Source organism: Sinohyriopsis cumingii, chromosome 8 (assembly GCF_028554795.1).
Source record: "Sinohyriopsis cumingii isolate HCF-2022 chromosome 8, ASM2855479v2, whole genome shotgun sequence".
NCBI classification, from domain to species: Eukaryota; Metazoa; Mollusca; class Bivalvia; order Unionida; family Unionidae; genus Sinohyriopsis; species Sinohyriopsis cumingii.
In genome coordinates this window covers 15,654,760-15,675,131 of record NC_142968.1, presented here as the reverse complement: position 1 = coordinate 15,675,131, position 20,372 = coordinate 15,654,760, and the positions used below count along the sequence as shown (strand labels likewise).

At 36.5% G+C, this 20,372-nt stretch overlaps 1 protein-coding gene across 2 annotated transcripts in view; it reads right to left on the bottom strand.

Annotated features, from left to right (window-relative positions):
• Window positions 1-2,090: 2,090 nt before the first annotated feature.
• The window catches only part of LOC149793030 (uncharacterized), a 200,174-nt gene continuing 181,892 nt past the window's right edge, over window positions 2,091-20,372 (bottom strand). Inside the window, exons 10-11 of one of the 2 annotated variants that reach the window (XR_016422696.1) lie at window positions 7,027-13,010; window positions 2,091-6,931 (exon numbers count right to left, since the gene is read on the bottom strand). Coding sequence is in view for 1 of the 2 variants with exons in the window: in XM_089966916.1 (XP_089823042.1) it covers window positions 11,113-13,010 (1,898 nt within the window). In the remaining variant the exon portion in view is untranslated. Of the gene's footprint in view, window positions 13,011-20,372 lie in introns of both variants that reach the window. The other variant, XM_089966916.1, reaches the window with a different exon arrangement.

Here is a 20,372-nt window from a genome sequence, read left to right as displayed (position 1 = left end):
GTTTTTTTTTTTACCAGCGCTGACTACACCGGATCCGCTGAGTGCAGAAAGTACTAATTAAGCCAAATGACGTTTGGACAAAATGTCGGATTCGCCCCCCCTGCTGCTATGTATGACAATTAGCATGAGTTATTGCCCTCTGCCTGCAACACAATCAATGTATGACAAATTAGTATGAGCTATTGTCCTCTGCCTGGCAACACACTCAGTGTATGACAAATTAGTATGCGTTATTGCTCTCTGCCTGCAACACAATCAATATATGACAATTAGCATGAGTTATTGTCCTCTGCTTTGCAACACAATCAATGTATGACAAATTAGTATGAGCTATTGTCCTCTGCCTGGCAACACACTCAGTGTATGACAAATTAGTATGAGTTATTGTCCTCTGCCTTGCAACACAATCAGCGTATGACAAATTAGTATGAGTATTTACCCTCTGCCTTGCAACACAATCAATGTATGACAAATTAGTATGAGTATTTACCCTCTGCCTGGCAACACAATCAATGTATGACAAATTAGTACAAGTTATTGTCCTCTGCCTTGCAACACAATTAGTGTATGACAAAATTTAGAGTATTTACCCTCTGCCTGTCAACACAAGCAGTGTATGACGAATTAGTATGAGTAATTGCCCTCTGCCTGGCAACAAAATCAGTATATGACAAAATCTTGCGAAAGCAGCTTGTGTCACAGATTTTAATTTGATCGTCATAAAACTTGGCAATTGTTACGTTGATCTGAAGATCCACATATTGACTCCGCTCATGGGACGGTTGCAAGACTTATGGTCCTTTTTGCTATTCTAGCATGGTACATCGTATGACAGAGTCTTATTAATGCAACTAGTCTCAGATTGTTATGTAATCCTGCCAGACGTTTTGATAGTTATCACCTTTTAATGTCATGTAGCTGAATGCAACGTATGACAAACTTTTGTGTCTTGGATTTATTTCAGTTTTTATATATTTATTTTATGAGTCGGCATAAAATTATTTTAAGATAACCATACAGGTAAATCCTTCTGATCCCGCGATACGTGTCTTGGCCTTTCTAACTTATTACAGTAAAGAGTACATAACATCATTGTGTGAAAGTAACTAATTTTGCAGCTTTTAGGATTTGCAATATTTTCAGTAGAGGTAAGATTTGATTTGGACTATAGACTCAGCTCTGTCATTGGCTAGGGAAACAATGCAGGAGATGAATTTACATGTTTAAAATGGCTTTGTTTTTAACACATTGGCTATACTTTGCCAAAGGTGGCTTTGAAGTTTCAGTGGGATGTCTCTCTCTCTCTCTCTCTCTCTCTCTCTCTCTCAGCATTCAATTATTATTAGCCATGCACCATACAATTACCATGAACTGCATGATGCGTGTTTCTACTATGAACCCTTCAATCACTTATGGAGATAATATAATAAGCTATTGTGATTATTTTACGACATGCCAATACATGGAATGTTTGTCCAGGAGTAACCATTGAACCAGTGTTAGTAAGCCATACACGGACTGGATTCTTTTCATAATTGTAAGTAAAACTTTTTTTCTCAAATGTGATTTGACAAAATCCTCCTGTGGATTGCAATAACAGACAAAAAGTATCTTTTCATGCAACATCGGCCCTTAGGCAGAAAAAAGTCTTCAAACACAAAACGAGCACGTGATGTTCAAGCTTTTCCTTGTTCTGTCTTTGTTATATTAATGTTCTCACGTGTAATGTTATTCAGTAGGAGAGAAAATTTTATGTTAATTTATTCCACATGACGTGGTGTTGGGCATGTTTTGTGGGTTTTTTCGGCGGCAGTGTTAAAATGGACGACATCGTTGACTGATCATCGAGGCAAGATTACGTCATCTCAAGATGAGACTTTTATGAGAAATTGGTGCGTCATCCTTAACAAATTTTCACTGGCACTTTAGTATTTGCATTCGAAACTTTAAAAAATGTGCAAAACGTATTTGGTCAATTTTACGTCTTCTTTGTGTAAACCCTCATACGTCTTTATAAGTTACTAAATCGAAAAGAAATTCTTACAGACGGGAAGTGACGTAACTGTCTTGGGTAACACTAAGAATAAGAATAAGAATAAGAATTCTTTATTTCAGACTACAAAGTCCATACCTCTAAATTAAAATATAATTATAAAGTAAAAACATTGTAAACATAAAAGAACATATATATCATACATATAAGTATATATATATACATCTACAACAATTAATTGTGCCATGCATTGTTAAGAAAGAAATTAAATGGCACATTTAAAGAGTAATTTGTTCCATCTACTAATAATATGAGAATTTAAATGAATGGCATAGTTCCGAAGAGATTTCAATATACATTTCTTACTATCAGATATTCTTGTCATTATTGAGAAAACATACTTTCTCATTACTTCATCAAAACTGAATACATTATGATTTACAAACATGTTGGAGGCACTGTTCCACCTAGAAAGACCTAATAGAAAACGAAGACTATTATTATAACCAATAACTAGTTTTCTTTTCATACATTCACTAAAGTTGGTACACAGAGAAGCATGTTTGTTCGAGTACACAAAATCAGTAATGTCTCATCATATTTTCATTATCCGACTGATTTGATTTCAAAATATGACCCAAATAGGTATAACTGTTGGCATATGTAAGAGCATTGCCGTTAAAATGTGCAGGGGAAGGAGACAGTAATTTGAAAGAAGTTGACTGAAAGACCATGCATACTGATATTTTTGTGATTATAGATGATATCATTCTCTAATGCGTAGTGTTCACATATCTTTAATAATTTCCTTAAACCTGTGATAGAAGGACTTCTCAATGACATATCATCAGCAAAACTAAAATTGTTAAGAAACAACGCGTTTAGTGGCAGACGTAACCCCACGTAACACTGACAATGCTTACGATTTAACTCGTCTATATATATATATATATATATATATATATATATATATATATATATATATATATATTAAATAACAAAGGGGAAAGAATCCTCCTGTGGATTGTAAAATATAGCCAAAAATTATCTTTTCATGTAACACTAAATGCTCTTCCTTAGAAATTGCAGTATATTTTTACGGAATGTCATGTCCTGGCATATATTTTTTACTGCTCTAGCTTACATCTATAAAGTGGACATACTTGAGGGAATGTGATCACAAGCTTCCACGCCTTTCTTCCTACAAAAATGATAAGGACACATACATGGGAAAAAGCTCGTGACATGCCAAAACGTTTGTGACGTGCCACTTGTTATTTACAAGCAGAAAACGTTACATTTTAAAAAATCGTGTGAAAAATTACCAGCTGATTATTTTTCTGTTTGCAAATCTCAGCTGCAGTGAGTATAATAGACCACGTGATTGCTAATACGTCCAGGAATGTGGCATTCACCTCTGGTAAAACATTTTGAATTACAGTAATACTCTAGTGAAAAGAAAACACGAACATTTTCGTTTTCTGACAAAATGAACTCCTATATGAGTATTACATTTAGTAAAGTCATGACGTCATACATTATCTCATAAAAATCGTATGATACACTGTGACATAAAACTTAACAACCTAAGTATTGCCACTTATCTTTAAAGCACTGGATATATCTTTAATATCTCCATCTGTCCGTCCGTCCGCCTATCCATTATACTATCTAGTTTTATGCAAACATTCGGAAAACCTGATGGAATTGTTTCCCATGATGTAAAGTGGTGTAACACGTATTGGTCTATAAAGTATGAAAATTCAACGATGCATCTGGTATTGTCCCCAGGCTGTCCTTACCTCAAGGACGTATACGCGTGTATCATATCTTGTAGCTGAAGAGATCCTCACCTCGATACCACATACTCTGCGTGATGGTATGAAGTCACATGTGCAATAGATATTGACTTCTGAGTCTGTCATGCCACACCCCCAGGGACTTGATGTCTGGGTCTATCAAGGCTTACCCCAAGGGACTTGATGTCTGTAAAATCAAGGACTATCCCCAGGGACATGATGTGTGGGTCTATCTAGGCTTACTCCCAGGGACTTGAGATATGGGTCAATAAACGCTTACCCCAAGGACGTGATGTCTGGGTTTATCAAGGTTTACTCCCGTGCTAAGCAGATTCATTTCAATATTAATAATGTGCATATCAAACTATTATTATGACATAGAGAAGAAAACCATGTATACTCCTTTCATGCTTTACAGTGCTATAGGGTGTCATAAAACATGCATGTGATACTCATAGGTGTCATATATCATACATGTGATAACTCACAATGTGATAGGGTGTCATAAATCTTACATGTGATAACTCATAGTGTGTCATAAATTATACATGTGAAACTCACAGGGCGTCTGTGTTTATCAAGGCTTACTCCCGTGCTAAGCAGATGCATTTCAATATTATAAACTCACAGTACGCGGAAGAATATAAGTTTACACAAGCCCCGTCTTACTTCACGATTTCCATTTCTCCCAAATTAATACTTTTTTAACGGCTAACATTTGTTCTAACCAAAGAATTAAACTTCAAAAGGTGCAAAAAGGTTCACGGTAAGCTGCATATTAAAGTAGGGTATTATGAAACTAAAGTTATTTGCGATGGGTTTAATGCAAAGGATCTGATTACTAAACGTGACGCAGCAGAGTCCAATATAAGGAAATGTACTGGAAACAAAAGGCGTACAACCAATAAAAATGGGGCTATAACTCTACAAAATGCTGCAGTTTGGTGTTGGAAATAAAATCCAAGCTTGTTCAACAGTTCAAAGTTGCACATAACATTCACTTGAGATTAGGGTTGATCGTAGAACAAAACGAGGTAGAAAACCAGACAATCACTCCTTTAATAATTGGTAGTATAACCTTACAAGTAATAATGGAGCTTAACATTAATCAAAGATATACTGAATAAAACTGCAGAACAAACTTGGTTGAAATGCAATTATCATCTGTGAAGTAATACCAAAGTTAAGGAGGATGGAAAATTACTGATCGTGGACGTGTAAATCATGAAATGGAACACAGGAAATGAAATTCATTCCATATCTCGTCAATACTGCATTCCAAATTTAGTTGAAATACCACAATCGGTTATAAATTTATGTCGAGAAAACAAAGCTAGAAAAATGGTCAATCAAGGGCTATTACTCATGCTAATATGCCTGTCAGCACTTGAAATAAATCAAGGTCTCGTAGATACTAAAGCTACATGCCAATTGGAATTGCATCCCATAAATTCATGCTACATGTATGGATGTAAAAAGCCTGATTAGAAAGATAGGCAATCTGTAAATGATGCAGGGAACACCGGAAATGAAATTCATTTGAGGTTGGAACCATATTAGGCTGCATGACAAATCTGGTTGAAATCAATGACGATACAGAATCCAGAATCATAACTCATATAAATGATGTTGTGAAATAATGGAAATCAAATCCGTACAATCTCTCATCAATTTAAAACTAAACACTAAACCAAGGTCTTATTAACGTAAAGCCACATATCTTATTGGTTTCAAAACCAAAACTCCATAGCAACGTTATGTCGCAGTACAAGACGGAATGGACATTACACTCATTCTCATCAAATTCAAATGCAAACTTAAGTCTTTGCTGAAATCTAAACTATTTGACAAATTTATACTGCGATAACCAAAACAAAAAGAACATGCAGTCTGAGGCCATATATCCCGTATGTCAGGTCATAGGAAGTTGGAATTCAAATTCGTTCACGAGCTCAACGTGTAGATGCCTAATTGTATTGAAATTCAGCACAAATTTGGAAACATTATGTTACAGACCAAAGTTAGGTGACGGGAAAATCAGTCGTATAACTACGGTAAGTGATGTCCCGAGGAAAACCTGAAAATCTAGCAAAAGCAAGATCTCGTCCATATAGAGCTAAATGCTACATTTTTATTGAAATCTAATAATAAAACGTAACGGTATGGCCTGGAAACTAAACTAAATTGAAGACGATAGGCAGGGGTCATGAGTTCGTAAATGAGACATCGGAATGCTGGAAATTAACTTATTTAAGGTATCATCAATATAACGCTGCATTCCAAATATGGTTTATACCAAAAATTCTTGCTAAAGAACGCATGCTACTGGAAGTAAAGTTTGGAGGTGGAGCAATCAGAGGGCATAACTTCTCTAATGAAGAATGAAAATGGAACTCATTTGAGGTCACATCGATATAATGTGGCTAACCTATAATTAAACCTATTTCCGGTGAAATTATCTTGCGTAACTAAGTGTTAGCTGACGGGCGGACGAAAAGAATGGTCATAAAAGAGCTCAGCCGACTTCGTCGAGCGGAAGCTAAATCTGTTTAATTTAATTCAAACTTGGGTGTATATTTCTCATACCCTGCAAGTATGTTAACACTAATCAAAAGTAATGCAAAATGACAGCTTGTTTGCATTACCGACAAATTCACGTGGATCGACTTGAAAGATAGCATCTAAAAGAAGTTACTTAAATAGAATATTATGCAACACTTTAGCCTAAGTGGTACAACCTGCAGACAACACTTTCCAGGCTATAGCAACACGTGCCTCAGTCAATTTCCTACCTTCGTGTCTAAAGTCCAAAGAGTGGCATGCAGAAATCACGCAGCAACTTCCAGGAGCCTTCATAACTGGAAAATTCTGCAAACCGAGACACTAAGTCCTTTAATACCTTCAACATAATGTGGCCAGTAGCAACATTACGAGGGAGATTTACCACCTTCAACATACTGTGGTCAGTAGCAACATTACGAGGGAGATTTACCACCTTCAACATACTGTGGTCAGTAGCAACATTATGAGGGAGATTTATTACCTTCAACATAATGTGGTCAGTAGCAACATTACGAGGGAGATTTACTACCTTCAACATACTGTGGTCGGTAGCAACATTACGAGGGAAATTTACTACCTTCAACATACTGTGGTCGGTAGCAACATTATGAGGGAAATTTACTACCTTCAAATATTGTGGTCAGTAGCAACATTACGAGGGAGATTTACTACCTTCAACATACTGTGGTCGGTAGCAACATTATGAGGGAAAGACATCTGGGTATCACACAGCAACGTTGAGTAGTCTTCGTAACTGTATAATACTGACAATGCAGATGTGCCTTAGTCCTTTTCTACCTTGAAATTATTAGTTTTAGGCTTAATGCATCACACACCAACTTGCAATAGCCTTCGTAACTTGAAAATATTATTCATTAGGGCATAGACACAGGCTCTATACTCCTTTCTCATGTTCAAAACTATTGGTTTTAAGCATCACTTCCAAAACGTGGTATTCAAGCATTGTGCAACAACTTGCAATAGCCTTAAAAACTGAAATATGGCTCCCCTAGTGCTGAAATAGAGACCGTAACACTCGTAAAACTACGTGTATGCATATCTTGAACAGGGTGATATGCAGGTATAACGAAACAACTTGAAATAACCTTTATAACTATGAAAATGGCTCTCTGGTGAAATGAAGCCGGGCCAATTAGCCCATCAGCCTTCCAGATATCTGCCTTAATTCAGCAGGTATGAAATAAAGCTGATAATTTAAATGTGAAATATGGTTCTCTTGGGAATAAAAAAGTCTCTTAAATATTTTGAAACATCAAATAAAATTTAGATCTCAATCTTTAAACGTGGCAAGGTATGCATCATGCAATACCACATAATAACACTTCAATTGGAAAAGATGATTCCCCTGGGCGAGGATAACGACCCCATAGCCCTTTCCTGCGTCAAATGAAAGGCCTAAATCCATAAAAGAGACATACAGGTATCAGCTTATTAAAGGAGTGAAGCAGTCTCTATAAACATTGTACCTTACAAAATATTGAATTCATGCATAAATGCCAAAATGTTGCACGCAAGCTTTATGGTACAATTGAATTGGCCCTATAGTTTAGAAATATGCCTTGCATAAATACTTCATCCATCTTGTAATCTTGTAAAATGACCAGATTCCAAAACGTCGGATGCAGACATCATGCAGTAATTTGAGATGGCAGTCATAACTGTTAAATAGGACTACCCAGTGAGAGACAATCGTGGATACCACTCTTTTTCTATCTGCTGAATACTGAAACGCCCCCACAACCACCCCGATATTCTTGAGACTTTAACGCCAGAAAACCAAATTTGGTCCTGAAAAGTTAACGCTAGGATACCATATTTGGACTTGAGAAATCAACGCCACGATGTCAGATTTGGTTTTCAGATGTTAACGCCAGATACCAAATTTTGTCTTGAGCAATAACACCAGGATACCATATTTGGTCTTGAGAAAATAACTGCCGATACCAAATTTGGTCTAGAGAAGTTAACGTAATGGTACCAAATTTGGTCTCGAGGATTTAATGCCAGGATACCAAATTTGGTCTTGAAAAGTTAACGCCAGGATACCAAATTTGGTCTTGAGAAGTTAACGCCGGGATGTCAAATTTGGTCTGGAGAAGTTAACGCCAGGATACCAGATTGTGTCTAGAGAACTTAACGCCAGATACCAAATTCTGTAACAATATATTATCATGTTCACGATACAACTGTACGCACAGCAAAATGACCATGTTCATAATTTCAAACCTGAAATCAAGGAGAGAAAATCGTTTGACCTTTCTCAGGCAATGTCAAGATATGTGTTACCGCACTTGCCTCCTAATCATTGGTGCATGTGTGCTAAATTAGGCTAAATCTACGATAACATTTTTTTTAAAGAAAAATAATAATAGTTTTTCAGATATATCCAAGGAATTTACCCGATTTAAATCCATTCATACTAGTGTGTATTGTCATGCTCAAAAGCTAGTTCGGCTCAAATCCTGATATGACCTTTGACCTTAAAATCAATGTCAGAATGTTGAGATGAAATTGTTAATTGGAATTGAACTAAATACAAAGAAAAGTCTGGTCTATTGCAATAAAATGTGTTCATAAGCTCATGGAATATAAAAAGGCCAACAATGAACTTTGACCCTCATGTCAATTATGTCTGAAAACTCATGTCAATTATGTCTGAAAACTTGACCCTCATGTCAATTATGTCTGAAAACTCCAAAAGTGACTATATGTTGGTGGTGAAATCTGCACATTTTCATTCAGAATCAATGTACTATTGCCAGAGGTGTTTTTGTGTTTAAGCCCGTGTTGTAATAATAAAACACGGCCATTATGATGCCATGTTGACTGTCAAAAGATTACCAGGTTTTAAGAGCCTGCTACATATCGTCTTTCAATAGTATTTTGGTGAAGCAACGCGTTGACAAGACGAACCGTTCGGGTGATATAGCTGTATCAAGATTTTCAAGATGGCCATCAGTGCAGTTGTGTTACAAATAAAGTAATACCTAAATATTGAAATAACTATATATATTGGAATAAACGTAGTCTTTAAAATACCAGTATAATCATTAATTTAGGAAAAGGTCCTAAATCAAAATGGTTCTAGTCAGACATATGATCCACCCGTTAAGAACTGTTTCAAATTTTGTGAGGTCACACTGGCATCAGTTTCTGTTTGGAAAAGTTGCATAAAGCAAGAAGCGTTTCAGTGGAAACTCCAAGTCGAGACGACCAACTCGTCATAGCAGTGATATCAAGATACGACCATATCAAGATTTACATATGGCCACAGCTGAATAGTACCATTTTATTTCGGACCAGCTAAATAGAAAGATGTTTTAATTACTGAAAAACCCGGTCTACAGAACCAACTGTTTTGAACAAGTAGTTGTAACACAATTTTTACGTTGTCTACCAAGGCAATCACATTCGACGTCTAATCAGATCTTTATAAGTTAGGATCAATTATACATTGTACGAAATCTAGTGAAAATCCCATTTTGCTACGATTAGGAATTATGGAGATCTAGTGATGGCATAATTTAAAACAAGTCCATCATAACCGAGATCTGATAGCACCATTTCAATTCTGACCAACTAGACATTATAAGAAGTGTTAATATGTCCGTGGGTGGAAACATTTTAAACTAGGGCCTATATCAAAAGTAACCTTTACTGATAATGGCATGTCGCTTGAAGATCTATTCAGGAGAAATAGAGATGACAGTATTTCCTTTAGGACCAGCATGACTCTGGAATAGACGTGCGTGCAAAGTTTAATGCAAATGGACTAAGTGGTTTAGTATAAATGATGACCCCAAAACGTTCTCCAAATGTACAGATGGTGAGACAGTTATAACATAAACTCTTCTGGCGTCTGACTAGTAAAGCTAAACACTGGAATTATTCCGTTTTATGGCGATTATACACAAATACAAAATCTTCTTTTGGCACTGATCTTTTTCGTGACGCAATGCAGTAGTGTTCTGTGTTTTTGTGTGCGAGACCACCGTATTGAGTGCGGTGAAAGACTGAACTTTCCTGTTACATTATAAACAATTTCGAATGAAAGGTGCAATGCATCTTACTTGCATCCTACTTCACGTCACAAATCAATAAATCGATGCTGTAATGTTTGACCAAAATATTGTTGCTTCCATCAAATACTTCCTTTCACAAAGCGAATTCCATTTTTTGTCCTAGCTGGTATGTAGATGGGACCGAATAATCACCTGAACTGAATGAGATATGGCCGGAAATTATCCCCATGTAAAAGTGTCCTCTTCTGAGGTCTAATGTTTTGAATTTTGTTAATACCGCACTTGCATAAACTCTCTGACACCTTACATTGCAGTATGTATATATGTATGTATGCATGTATGTATATATGCATGTATGTACGTATGTATGTACGTACGTACGTACGTATGAATGTATGTATGTAATTATGTATGTACGTATGTATGTACGTACGTACGTACGTACGTATGTATGTATGTATGTATGTATGTATGTACGTATGTATGTATGTACTGATGGATGAATGGATGCATGCATGCATGGGTGGAATGGATTAGGTATGTTACGTGTGTAATTGGTATGTATTACAATACTCCTCAAAGAGGAAGCATGAACATCTTTTCGATAGATTCTTTGTTGTTTTTTTTTAAAACGCAACACTTTTTCCAGTAAAGACTGATATTTTCTTATATTTGTGTCGTTATGTAAGTGATGAATAGAAGGAGGGATTTCAATTTAGTCCAAAGAAGCCGCTTGAGCTTGGTACAGCTGCATCTTTTCTTCGTTACCGAGATTTCCATACGCCTTAGCCAGAAATTCGTATACTCTTTTAGAGCACAAATGTTCTGCTACATTCTCTAAACTATCCAACACATCGTGTTCTTGCCACTTACGTGCGCAAGTAAGATATAATTTTCCGTATATTTTCAATAGTCCAGTCTCCATTAGCTCCAAGATATTTAGAATAACTTGATTGTTTCCCCGAGGACTCGGTAAGCTCCTTTTCACTTGGACAATATGGTCACACAATTTCTGCTGATAGTTCTGCAAAAAGAATTTCAACCCATTAATCAACAGCTCATCTAAGCCCATCGAGCAAAAGACACACGTCAACTTGTCCAGAAATTTACAAACTGTGCACAAGTACGTAAATTTGGTTGGTACGGCTGAATCTCCTATGTATTGTTCCACATCAGGCCCAATAAGCTCTGAAAGCATTGTATGTGCGTCGTTAGAAAACAATGCATGTGCTAAGTTTGAGTCTTTGACTTTATCCATGCAAAATGCCAGACACCATCTATCATCCTCTGGCAGTTCTTGGAGCATTCTGAAAGTCTGCATACCTCCGCTCAACAAATCTATTTCTGCATCCATGTTTGAAAGACTGAGCAAAATCGCCACTGACGTGTCTAGGCGACCTTTATAGGCCATTGCTTGTGCTATGTTGATTAATTCAGGGCAAAAATCCTTTATGAACACCGATTGCTCGTCACACTCTATGGAAATGGAGGTCAAGGCAACAAATATCTCGTCCAGAAATCTTCCTGGCTCTACGTTTGTGAAACCTAGTTCATCACAAAGGAAATATAGACTGGATAACAGGAAACATCGTAGAATTTCTGTTTGAGTGCGAAACCTGCTGATTATCCCCTGTGGTGTGTCCTTCAAAAGATTTATGGTGGATATGAAATAGTGAGGCAGTGATGCAGTCTCTATGTGATGCAGAATACACGAAGTAATGTAATCAAGACACCATGCTGGTGTTGAATCCCACTTCTCAGCAGGGATAGATTCACAGGCGTAGAAAAACACTGTCTTTAAAATTTGCAAGATTCCTTCGTTTGTTTGGTCAAAGTAGTGATCGACTAGCATTCTTACCAACAGAAAGCATAACCGTTGCGATCTTGTTACTGCCTTCTCCATTATGAGTCTCTCGTGGCGTGCAAAGCATATTTTCCACTCTATATCGGCAGAAACACATGCTGTATTTGGACCTTTGGGAATGAAAACGGCATCTAACGCTGCGACTTGACTTACCGTTTCAGAATCTGGCCACATGGCCGGCCGGTGTCTGGTAAGCCATTCCGTGGCAATATCCTGCCACCCGCTTCTAAATGAAATTAATAATGGTCTACCTGATAGATCTTTCTGTGTCAACGTTGGATGTTTATAGTGCAGATGCTTCAGATAAATATTTCCGTCTTTGCCTGCAACTATTGCAGGATACCACAAATATGCACACACAGGAATTAATCTTGTAAAGCCCACGTGACTCTTTGATACATACATTAATAGATCGTAGGCTGTTGAATCTATACTCTCCTCTCTAATCACCCTTGTATCCCCAGGAATAAGAAGAGAACGAAAACCTGTCATTCTTTGTGCTTCGTATTTGTTCTCATTATTCGAGTCAAATATTAATGTTAATGATGAATGCTTTTGCTGTTTCACAAAGCAGGGTAAACATTCAATACCAACTATTTCCTGCAAAAACAATCCATAATTATATTCTTCGGATACATAACAACTCTCGGGCCAAATCAATCTGGAGTTAAAGATGTATTTGATCAGAAAGTCAAGATGAAGCTTTCCAAAGGGCATATCAGTCTGAACCGCTTTCAGGGCATGGACACCTGAAAAACAAGGAAAAATATCTTTAAAATGTTATGACGTCAATACAATCTAGAACATGGGTTAATATAATTTGTTAAAGGTTGCCTTCAAGCACTGAGTATTAATTCCATGCTGTTTGTGCATCAGCCTGTTACAGTGGTTTACAGACTCCAGTTTCTTGCCCAAAACCTATCGGTCTTCACATCATTACCAGTGAGAAAACTTGGCAGTAGCTTTCAGTGGGTCGGATTTTCTAATCCAGGTTTTCCCGGGGTTTTCCTCCACCGGTTATGCTGGCTTCTATGTATGGCTTATTTTCTGCTAGGAAATGGCATTAACACAAACCACAACAACAACATCATTGTTACCACTGATTCGCAGTTAGAAGCAAATTTTTGAATATAAAATCATTAATCATCTATTGGGAAACACTGTGAATTCACGATAATCTGGTCCTCTAGTTTGATTCCCGTCCTAGCTGGTGTTGCATCCCTTTGAAGGACTCACTTAACCTTAGTTCAGTTTTCTCTCAACAGTACTAACTGTTGCATGTGTAAGCGGATGCAGACAAAATTATCACTGGGGTGTTATCTTGCAATGGACAGGCGTATAATATGGGGAGAGGAGCCTCATGCACGATTAGGCATTGAATTGGCGTATGACATGGGAGAAGAGCCTGATGTACGATTAGGCACTGGATTGGCGTATGATTTGAGAGAGGAGCCTCATGTACGATTGGCACTGGATGGGCTTATCATACGGGGAGAGGAGTCTCGTGCACGATTAGGCCATGGATTGGCGTACGATATGGGGGCGGAGCCTCATGCACGATTAGACATTGGATCGGCGTATGATATGGGGGTGGGGGGAGGAGCCTCATACACAATTAGGCACTGCATACCATGAACATACGGATAGGCTGCGGTGTTAGGACCCACTGTTAGGCAAAGGACGACTAACCATTATCATTAGCATCACCATTAAAAGCCAAGGGCGTTAAACGTAAACACTATTATTAGGAAGCATGGCCATAGTAATAGCTAATAGCTATAACATTCGTGATACCTGTTATTTCTATGTAGTCAAAATTGGCTGTGTTTGGAAATGGATTCGCTCAGTGTATACCAGGTTTACTTATTCACACTTTAAATTTAGCTGTAGTTAATGTACGAAACAATTTTAAATCTCATATGTAGTAGCGTACATCTATCAGGCCAACCGTTGTGGTATTAAATAACTTTGCTACTCTTGGTGGTGAGAAAAACTGGGGTATAATAGGAGGCAAAGTGAGGAATGATCGGTTCAGCTAGTTCTTGACAATATAAGCAAACTTTTACAGTTAACAACGAACTTGACACATCCAATTCTGATTTAAGGTATATACAGGCTAACATATTATAATGACTATTGCCGTATATTAAGATCAACATCATAACACACCCATACTCGATAGATTACTGAAACCAGATGCTCGTACATACCACGAATTTGCTGGTCCTTTTAATGGTCTTTACAATGATCTTTTCTGCTGAATACAAATGCCCGATTTAGAGGCAAACAAAATAACAAAAAACAAAAAACAAAAATCAATCGTTGCCCATAAAGATGGTGAAATCAACCAATCTGTCACTTAATCCATGAACTGGTCTATCTGTCAAATCAGTAGATTGATATATCCATCAGTCAATCATTTATTACCAAAAGGGGTCATAATTCCTTATAATCTGGTTAAAACAGTTGCAAGTACAATATACTGACCACAATAAACCGTATCACCTTCGAAAATATATTTCTTCTACTAAAATGAATATATTGAAAAATGTTCATCTATCCACTTATCACTTAAAGAGAAATTATGACGAATTGAAACATTTCAAAACAATTTTTAGAGAGATATGAAAATGACAAAAAAAAGAATTTTATGTTATTCATGGTTTTTGGAAGCGATGACGTTTAAAGTTACAATTTAGAGTTTTACAACTGTGCTTCGCTTCATTTTTTTGTGTCATTTGATAAGTTATTCTGATAACTGATGGTCAGTGCAATTTGTATTAAACAGAGATTCAGTTTTCATGACTAACCTCGTATTGAATCAGCCAATCTGTTGCATCTGCTCCGTATCAGAGTTTTTAAGGGCATTTTAGGTCGTATTGGACTCATTTAGTACACAGCCTAATAGTACATGCATACATCTGAGTATGACTGGTTTCTTCCCTAAATGTGTTGTACAGTAACATTTTAAGTGTTATTGTAGTACTGGGGTTTCACGTTTAAAATCTTCTTTTGTGATGATATTTTAGGATATAATTTACACATCTAGCCATAATTCATGTAAAAGACCTATTTCCAGAGCCGAAAATCTTTCCTTGTGCTCTGGCAAAAGTTTGCAAACATTAAATCGTGCACTATACATACATACATACATACATACATACATACATATGAGTATGTAACATTAAAGCATGCATTATTCATACATACATACATATGGGTATTTAAAAAAATGGCATACGTGTTTAAGCCAATACCTTCACCAATCGGAGAAAAGGAGCCAAAAAATGATGATACCTTCTTCCATCCATCTATCAATGCATTATTCCACCTATCTATCAAAGCATACATAAGGAGGACGCTTTTAGAACGTATAGAAACAAACGATGAAAATTTGTAAGATTAAATTGAGATTTATACAATCAAAAAATAACCCAAAACATTTAAATGAATCCATAACGGTATTCTACCAATGAAACCGTTGTACTGTACTCGATTGTCTGATATCATATGTGAAATAGTTGAATATTGTTAACAATAACTATATTTTCTGTCACTCCTGGTACATGATATTGCTTTAGTTTTGTAGTTTTTATTCATGACTGTAAATTGTAGTGCTAATTTATAGTTCGATTTGTTGTATGTGCATAAGGTCTATTTCAGTATATTAAAGAACGTAAAATTGCATAGGATCTATAAATAGATGTTTACGTACGTCTTGACTGTTAATAATAACATAATTGCTAGAAAATAAGTTTACGAGTTTCGGGCTATTTCCTATTGAACAGGTCGGTCAGGTGGTATCTTAGAAGTATTAAGGTAACTCCCATTTGATGGGTTAAACCATATTAACGATTCTTGGCGGAGCATTACATTTCTGGATCTATAATTTATACAGAAATTGCATTCTTCCGGACTTGAACAGATCTTGTTTAAGAATTATTTTGATTCAATTCCTAATACCGTAAGTTCCTCTTGAATGTTCATTTTATAACACTGATAACTAGATCGTTTAAGTTTTACAAAACTTGGTGGTTTTATTTACGTTACTTAGTTTATGGCCATAGAATTAAACAAAATCGGGGGCTAGTCTGGATACGGATTCAGAAATATTACTTCTGATTGCTTTCAGTTAAAAAAAAAAAGGTTCAGAGTAAAGGCAGAGCCGTTCCAAACGCTCCTACCATCTCAGAGGTTAGGGTCATGTATTGGAAACAATACATCCGTTGGGTTAAATAAAATCTAGTATGATTTTATTATGGAAAGATCCCGTCTATACTTCTGTGTCCTGGGCAGAAGTAGTCCGCGCAATGAATGTTCGAAATTTCCGCAAAATATTGATATTAAAAGTCAAATGTTACAAAACGTGTGCATATTAAGAAGTAGTACGTGTATTTACAAACATTTTCACGATGCTGATATTTTCGTCATGTTCTTGTTTGCACATCTTGTCAAAATAATGTATTAGAATCCCAACATCTTGTCAAAATAATGTATTAGAATCCTAACACTTCATAGCACTCTGTTTTGTATTATCCACTGCGCTCTCATTTTACTCGTGGCTGCCTGTAGTGAGATTTCCCCCTTTGTCTTGCCTGTGCGTAAATAAATAGACGTCACCAACGAGCCAATTAATGAAGTTAGAATACGTCAGCTCTAAGTGAACTCTTATGGAAGGGTAAGTGACTGGGTTATTGGGTTAACGTTCCAAGACATTCTGCTCGCAATGTCTGGTTTAAGCAGGTTTATGTTGATCAGAAAGGAGGAAATGGTATCACAGCCAACCACGGATACAAATGAAGTGTAGCGAGTTTTGATTGTGGCTTTTGAGGATGCGTGTCTTTTGACCTACAATATACAAATGTATGCAGTTTTGGGCGTTTCTATTTTCAATACAATCTCTATATACTCCGAAATGAGCCTTTATTTAATGACACTAGTACTTAGAAAAAGGAGCTTTTAGAAGGTGACCGTCATGAGATTTGCCTACAGGTATGTAACTAGATTTTAAATAACCCTTTACCATAAACTGTTTGTTCTTGAACATTATGTGGTAAATCTAACATTGTTTTTCTAATGAGAAATTCAAGTCAAACAAGGTCTATTGCGTGGCTTTATTCAGGTGAATCAATGCCGTAATAAATCGCAGTTTTTGTTTTCGTCAAGAAAACTGGGATATGTCATATTTAGTTATGCAATGTTGCGTTTTGGAAGTTCAATATAATAATAACGATGTTATAACTGAAAAAACGACCCCGCCTTATATGCACAGGATCCACACGACTAAAGACAGCAAAGTGTGAGACAATAAACAAATTGACAAAAGGAGAAACAGTAGTTTTGCATATCCAATTAAATTGTTCAATCATATAACACAACATCGGCGATTAATCAATAATAAAAAATTGCATCACTTGAGTGAGATTGGATGGTATGAAACAAAGAGACCATCTTACACGAAATGTTTATTTGACAAAACATTTATGAATAACATTACATTCCATGAGCTGATTGTGGTGAGTGATGAATTGCATTATTCAACGACTTTAGTCAATTTCATCTGCAAAGGACACGAATTTAAAGATTATATTTATCACAAAATGTTAAGGAATTTGCATTCTTATATGTTCATTGTTTTCTCCGTTAACTTTACATTGTCAGAATCATGCAGTATTTTTCCGTAATGCACTGTTTCAAACTGCATGACACATGGATCTAAAACTGGTATCACGTGTTAGCAACTTCGTTTGATAGTAACAAACAATATACGCGTATGTAGCAGACGTCAGAGAGTTTGATTAAAAAAGATTTACCTGTGGATGAAGTAAACAAACTGTTTTATCCATTTGAAAGTAGAAATGATACAGTTCATGTGGATTAGTTCACTGAGTCACAAAACAAACTTTCAACCAAGCAAACGAATGAACGTGATATCCGCCATGTCCACAACAAATATGAGACATGCAGTATTGATAATATCATTTCGATCATTTCTATCAGTGCGAACTATTCGCAAATCAAATGGTTCAGACTATGGCCAGTGCTCTCAAGTGTCTATAAAAACAGAATAGGAATGCATATTTAGGCCAAGGGCTATCTCATCTCCCACAGATACGTCCCATTGTACAAATCAGCCCAAACACAATAGCAAATTAGAAAAACAAAGTGCAACTGAACAAGGCGGGTTTTGATACAAAACCAAAAACTTCAGAGCCAAAAAACTGACGATGAGGTCCTCTTTTCGCTGGCAAAATGGACTGTCATGTCGCAGCTGTTTTACAATTTTCCTCATTTTACTTTGTTTGAGAGAACAGGCCATGTAAATAGCTGGGTCCCCTTCAACAAAGAGCATGTAAATGACAAGGCATAAAGATATATCATCATTGGCTGATAATAAAAATGGCAAGAAACAAATCTACTTATCATTCTGCATCTTGAATTTCCTCAGAATGTACTTTCTTGGTTATTTCTGCTAATCATAATTACATGGGTTCCCAACATTGATCCATGCCGCGAATTTGTACTCCAATTTCCACTATATGTCCATTAGAAATCACATTTTCTTTCCTCCACTCAAAACAAAATGAATGCGATAGTCTCTAGGAAACAAAGTCTAATCATGCGTCTTTTTGAGAATTTCGATTAAAAGAGTTCATATTTCTCTCACATTATGATTTCAAACAGTCAATGACAGAACAGAAACACGAAAGCGCAGCTGCATTCAAGGCCAATCCCTCCAGTCATACGTATAGTGTAGGAATAGACTAAGCCAATAAATCCAGTCCATCCACCACTATAAATGCAGAATCTAGTTGGATCGACAGAAAAACAAAATTCCTACATTACAGACCAATGGAAAACTTGTTTCAATGCGTGTTCATTCACAATATAACTAAATTTCAATTCTAAGAAGACCGTACTAGATGTATTTATGAAATAAATGACTGAGTGGGCGACTAAGCTCAAAGCGTGCTTGGCGGTACTATGTGTGCATTAATACTCTTACAGTGCATTTTTGAACCTACAATTGTGCATTTACTTAGGAATCGATTACAAAAATGGTACTAGCAATTACCTCGCTTGGCGCTCAGCATTAAGAGGTTAGTGTTAGGACTGGTCGAACTGGTGTCAAGAAAATGTGACTAGGTGGGATGTGATGCTACATGTCTACGGCATGATGCTTTAGTGCTAGCCATCACAATCAACTTTCTCACGCATGCTACAGAGAAATCTAGCTGTTTTGCTAACCTTACTTTTCTTATCCCAGTCTAGTCATCTCAGACCAGTCGTCTCAGTCAAGGTGTCCACGCGCTCAGAACTACTTTTAAAAAAAGAAACCCTTGTTGTCTTCTGCTGTGCCTGAAGTAGCTGTACTAAAATCAAACAACAACAACAACAACAACATCAAGAAATATATAGCAAAAACATAGTAACTTAAGGTCAATCCATCTTTGAGAACACACCATGCAAAAACATTTCGAGAGAGACAAAGACACAAACGCATACGATGTCTAGCTTTTGGTATTATGCTAGTTCGTTCCACATAGCATGGTCAATTTTATCCTATATACAGGCCTAGTTTAGTACATTTTCAGGTCAGCGTCATTAATGTAGCTAAAGCTACCTAACTAGTTTTAAATACTTCGTGTGAAACAAATTATATACTGTTAGCTACATTTAATGACGCTGACCTGAAAAATGACTGCTACAGATAGGATAAAATTCTCAATGCTGTGTGAAATGAACTATAACAGAAAACACTGATCCATGCACATAGACTATAGACCTATACACTTCATAGCCTCCCAACTCTCTTAACACCTACGGAAAACGTAGTAACAGCCAGAAAAGTGTTATATAAAACATGCTTTATTCTAATTTTGTTAAGCGTCTCTATTGTGCCCCGGCTGAATAAAAAATATAATTACAATATTTAATGACAACTAATGCACTTACCAGCCAGAAGGAATCATTTATCCGTCAGCACATTAATCCATAAGCAAATTTCACTGTAGCACTTGCCATATTTCCAGGACAGAAAAATAAATGTACAAAGAATCTGTGAACTTGAAAGTTTAGGACATGGTTATCCGCTAAGAGTCCGTCTTGGA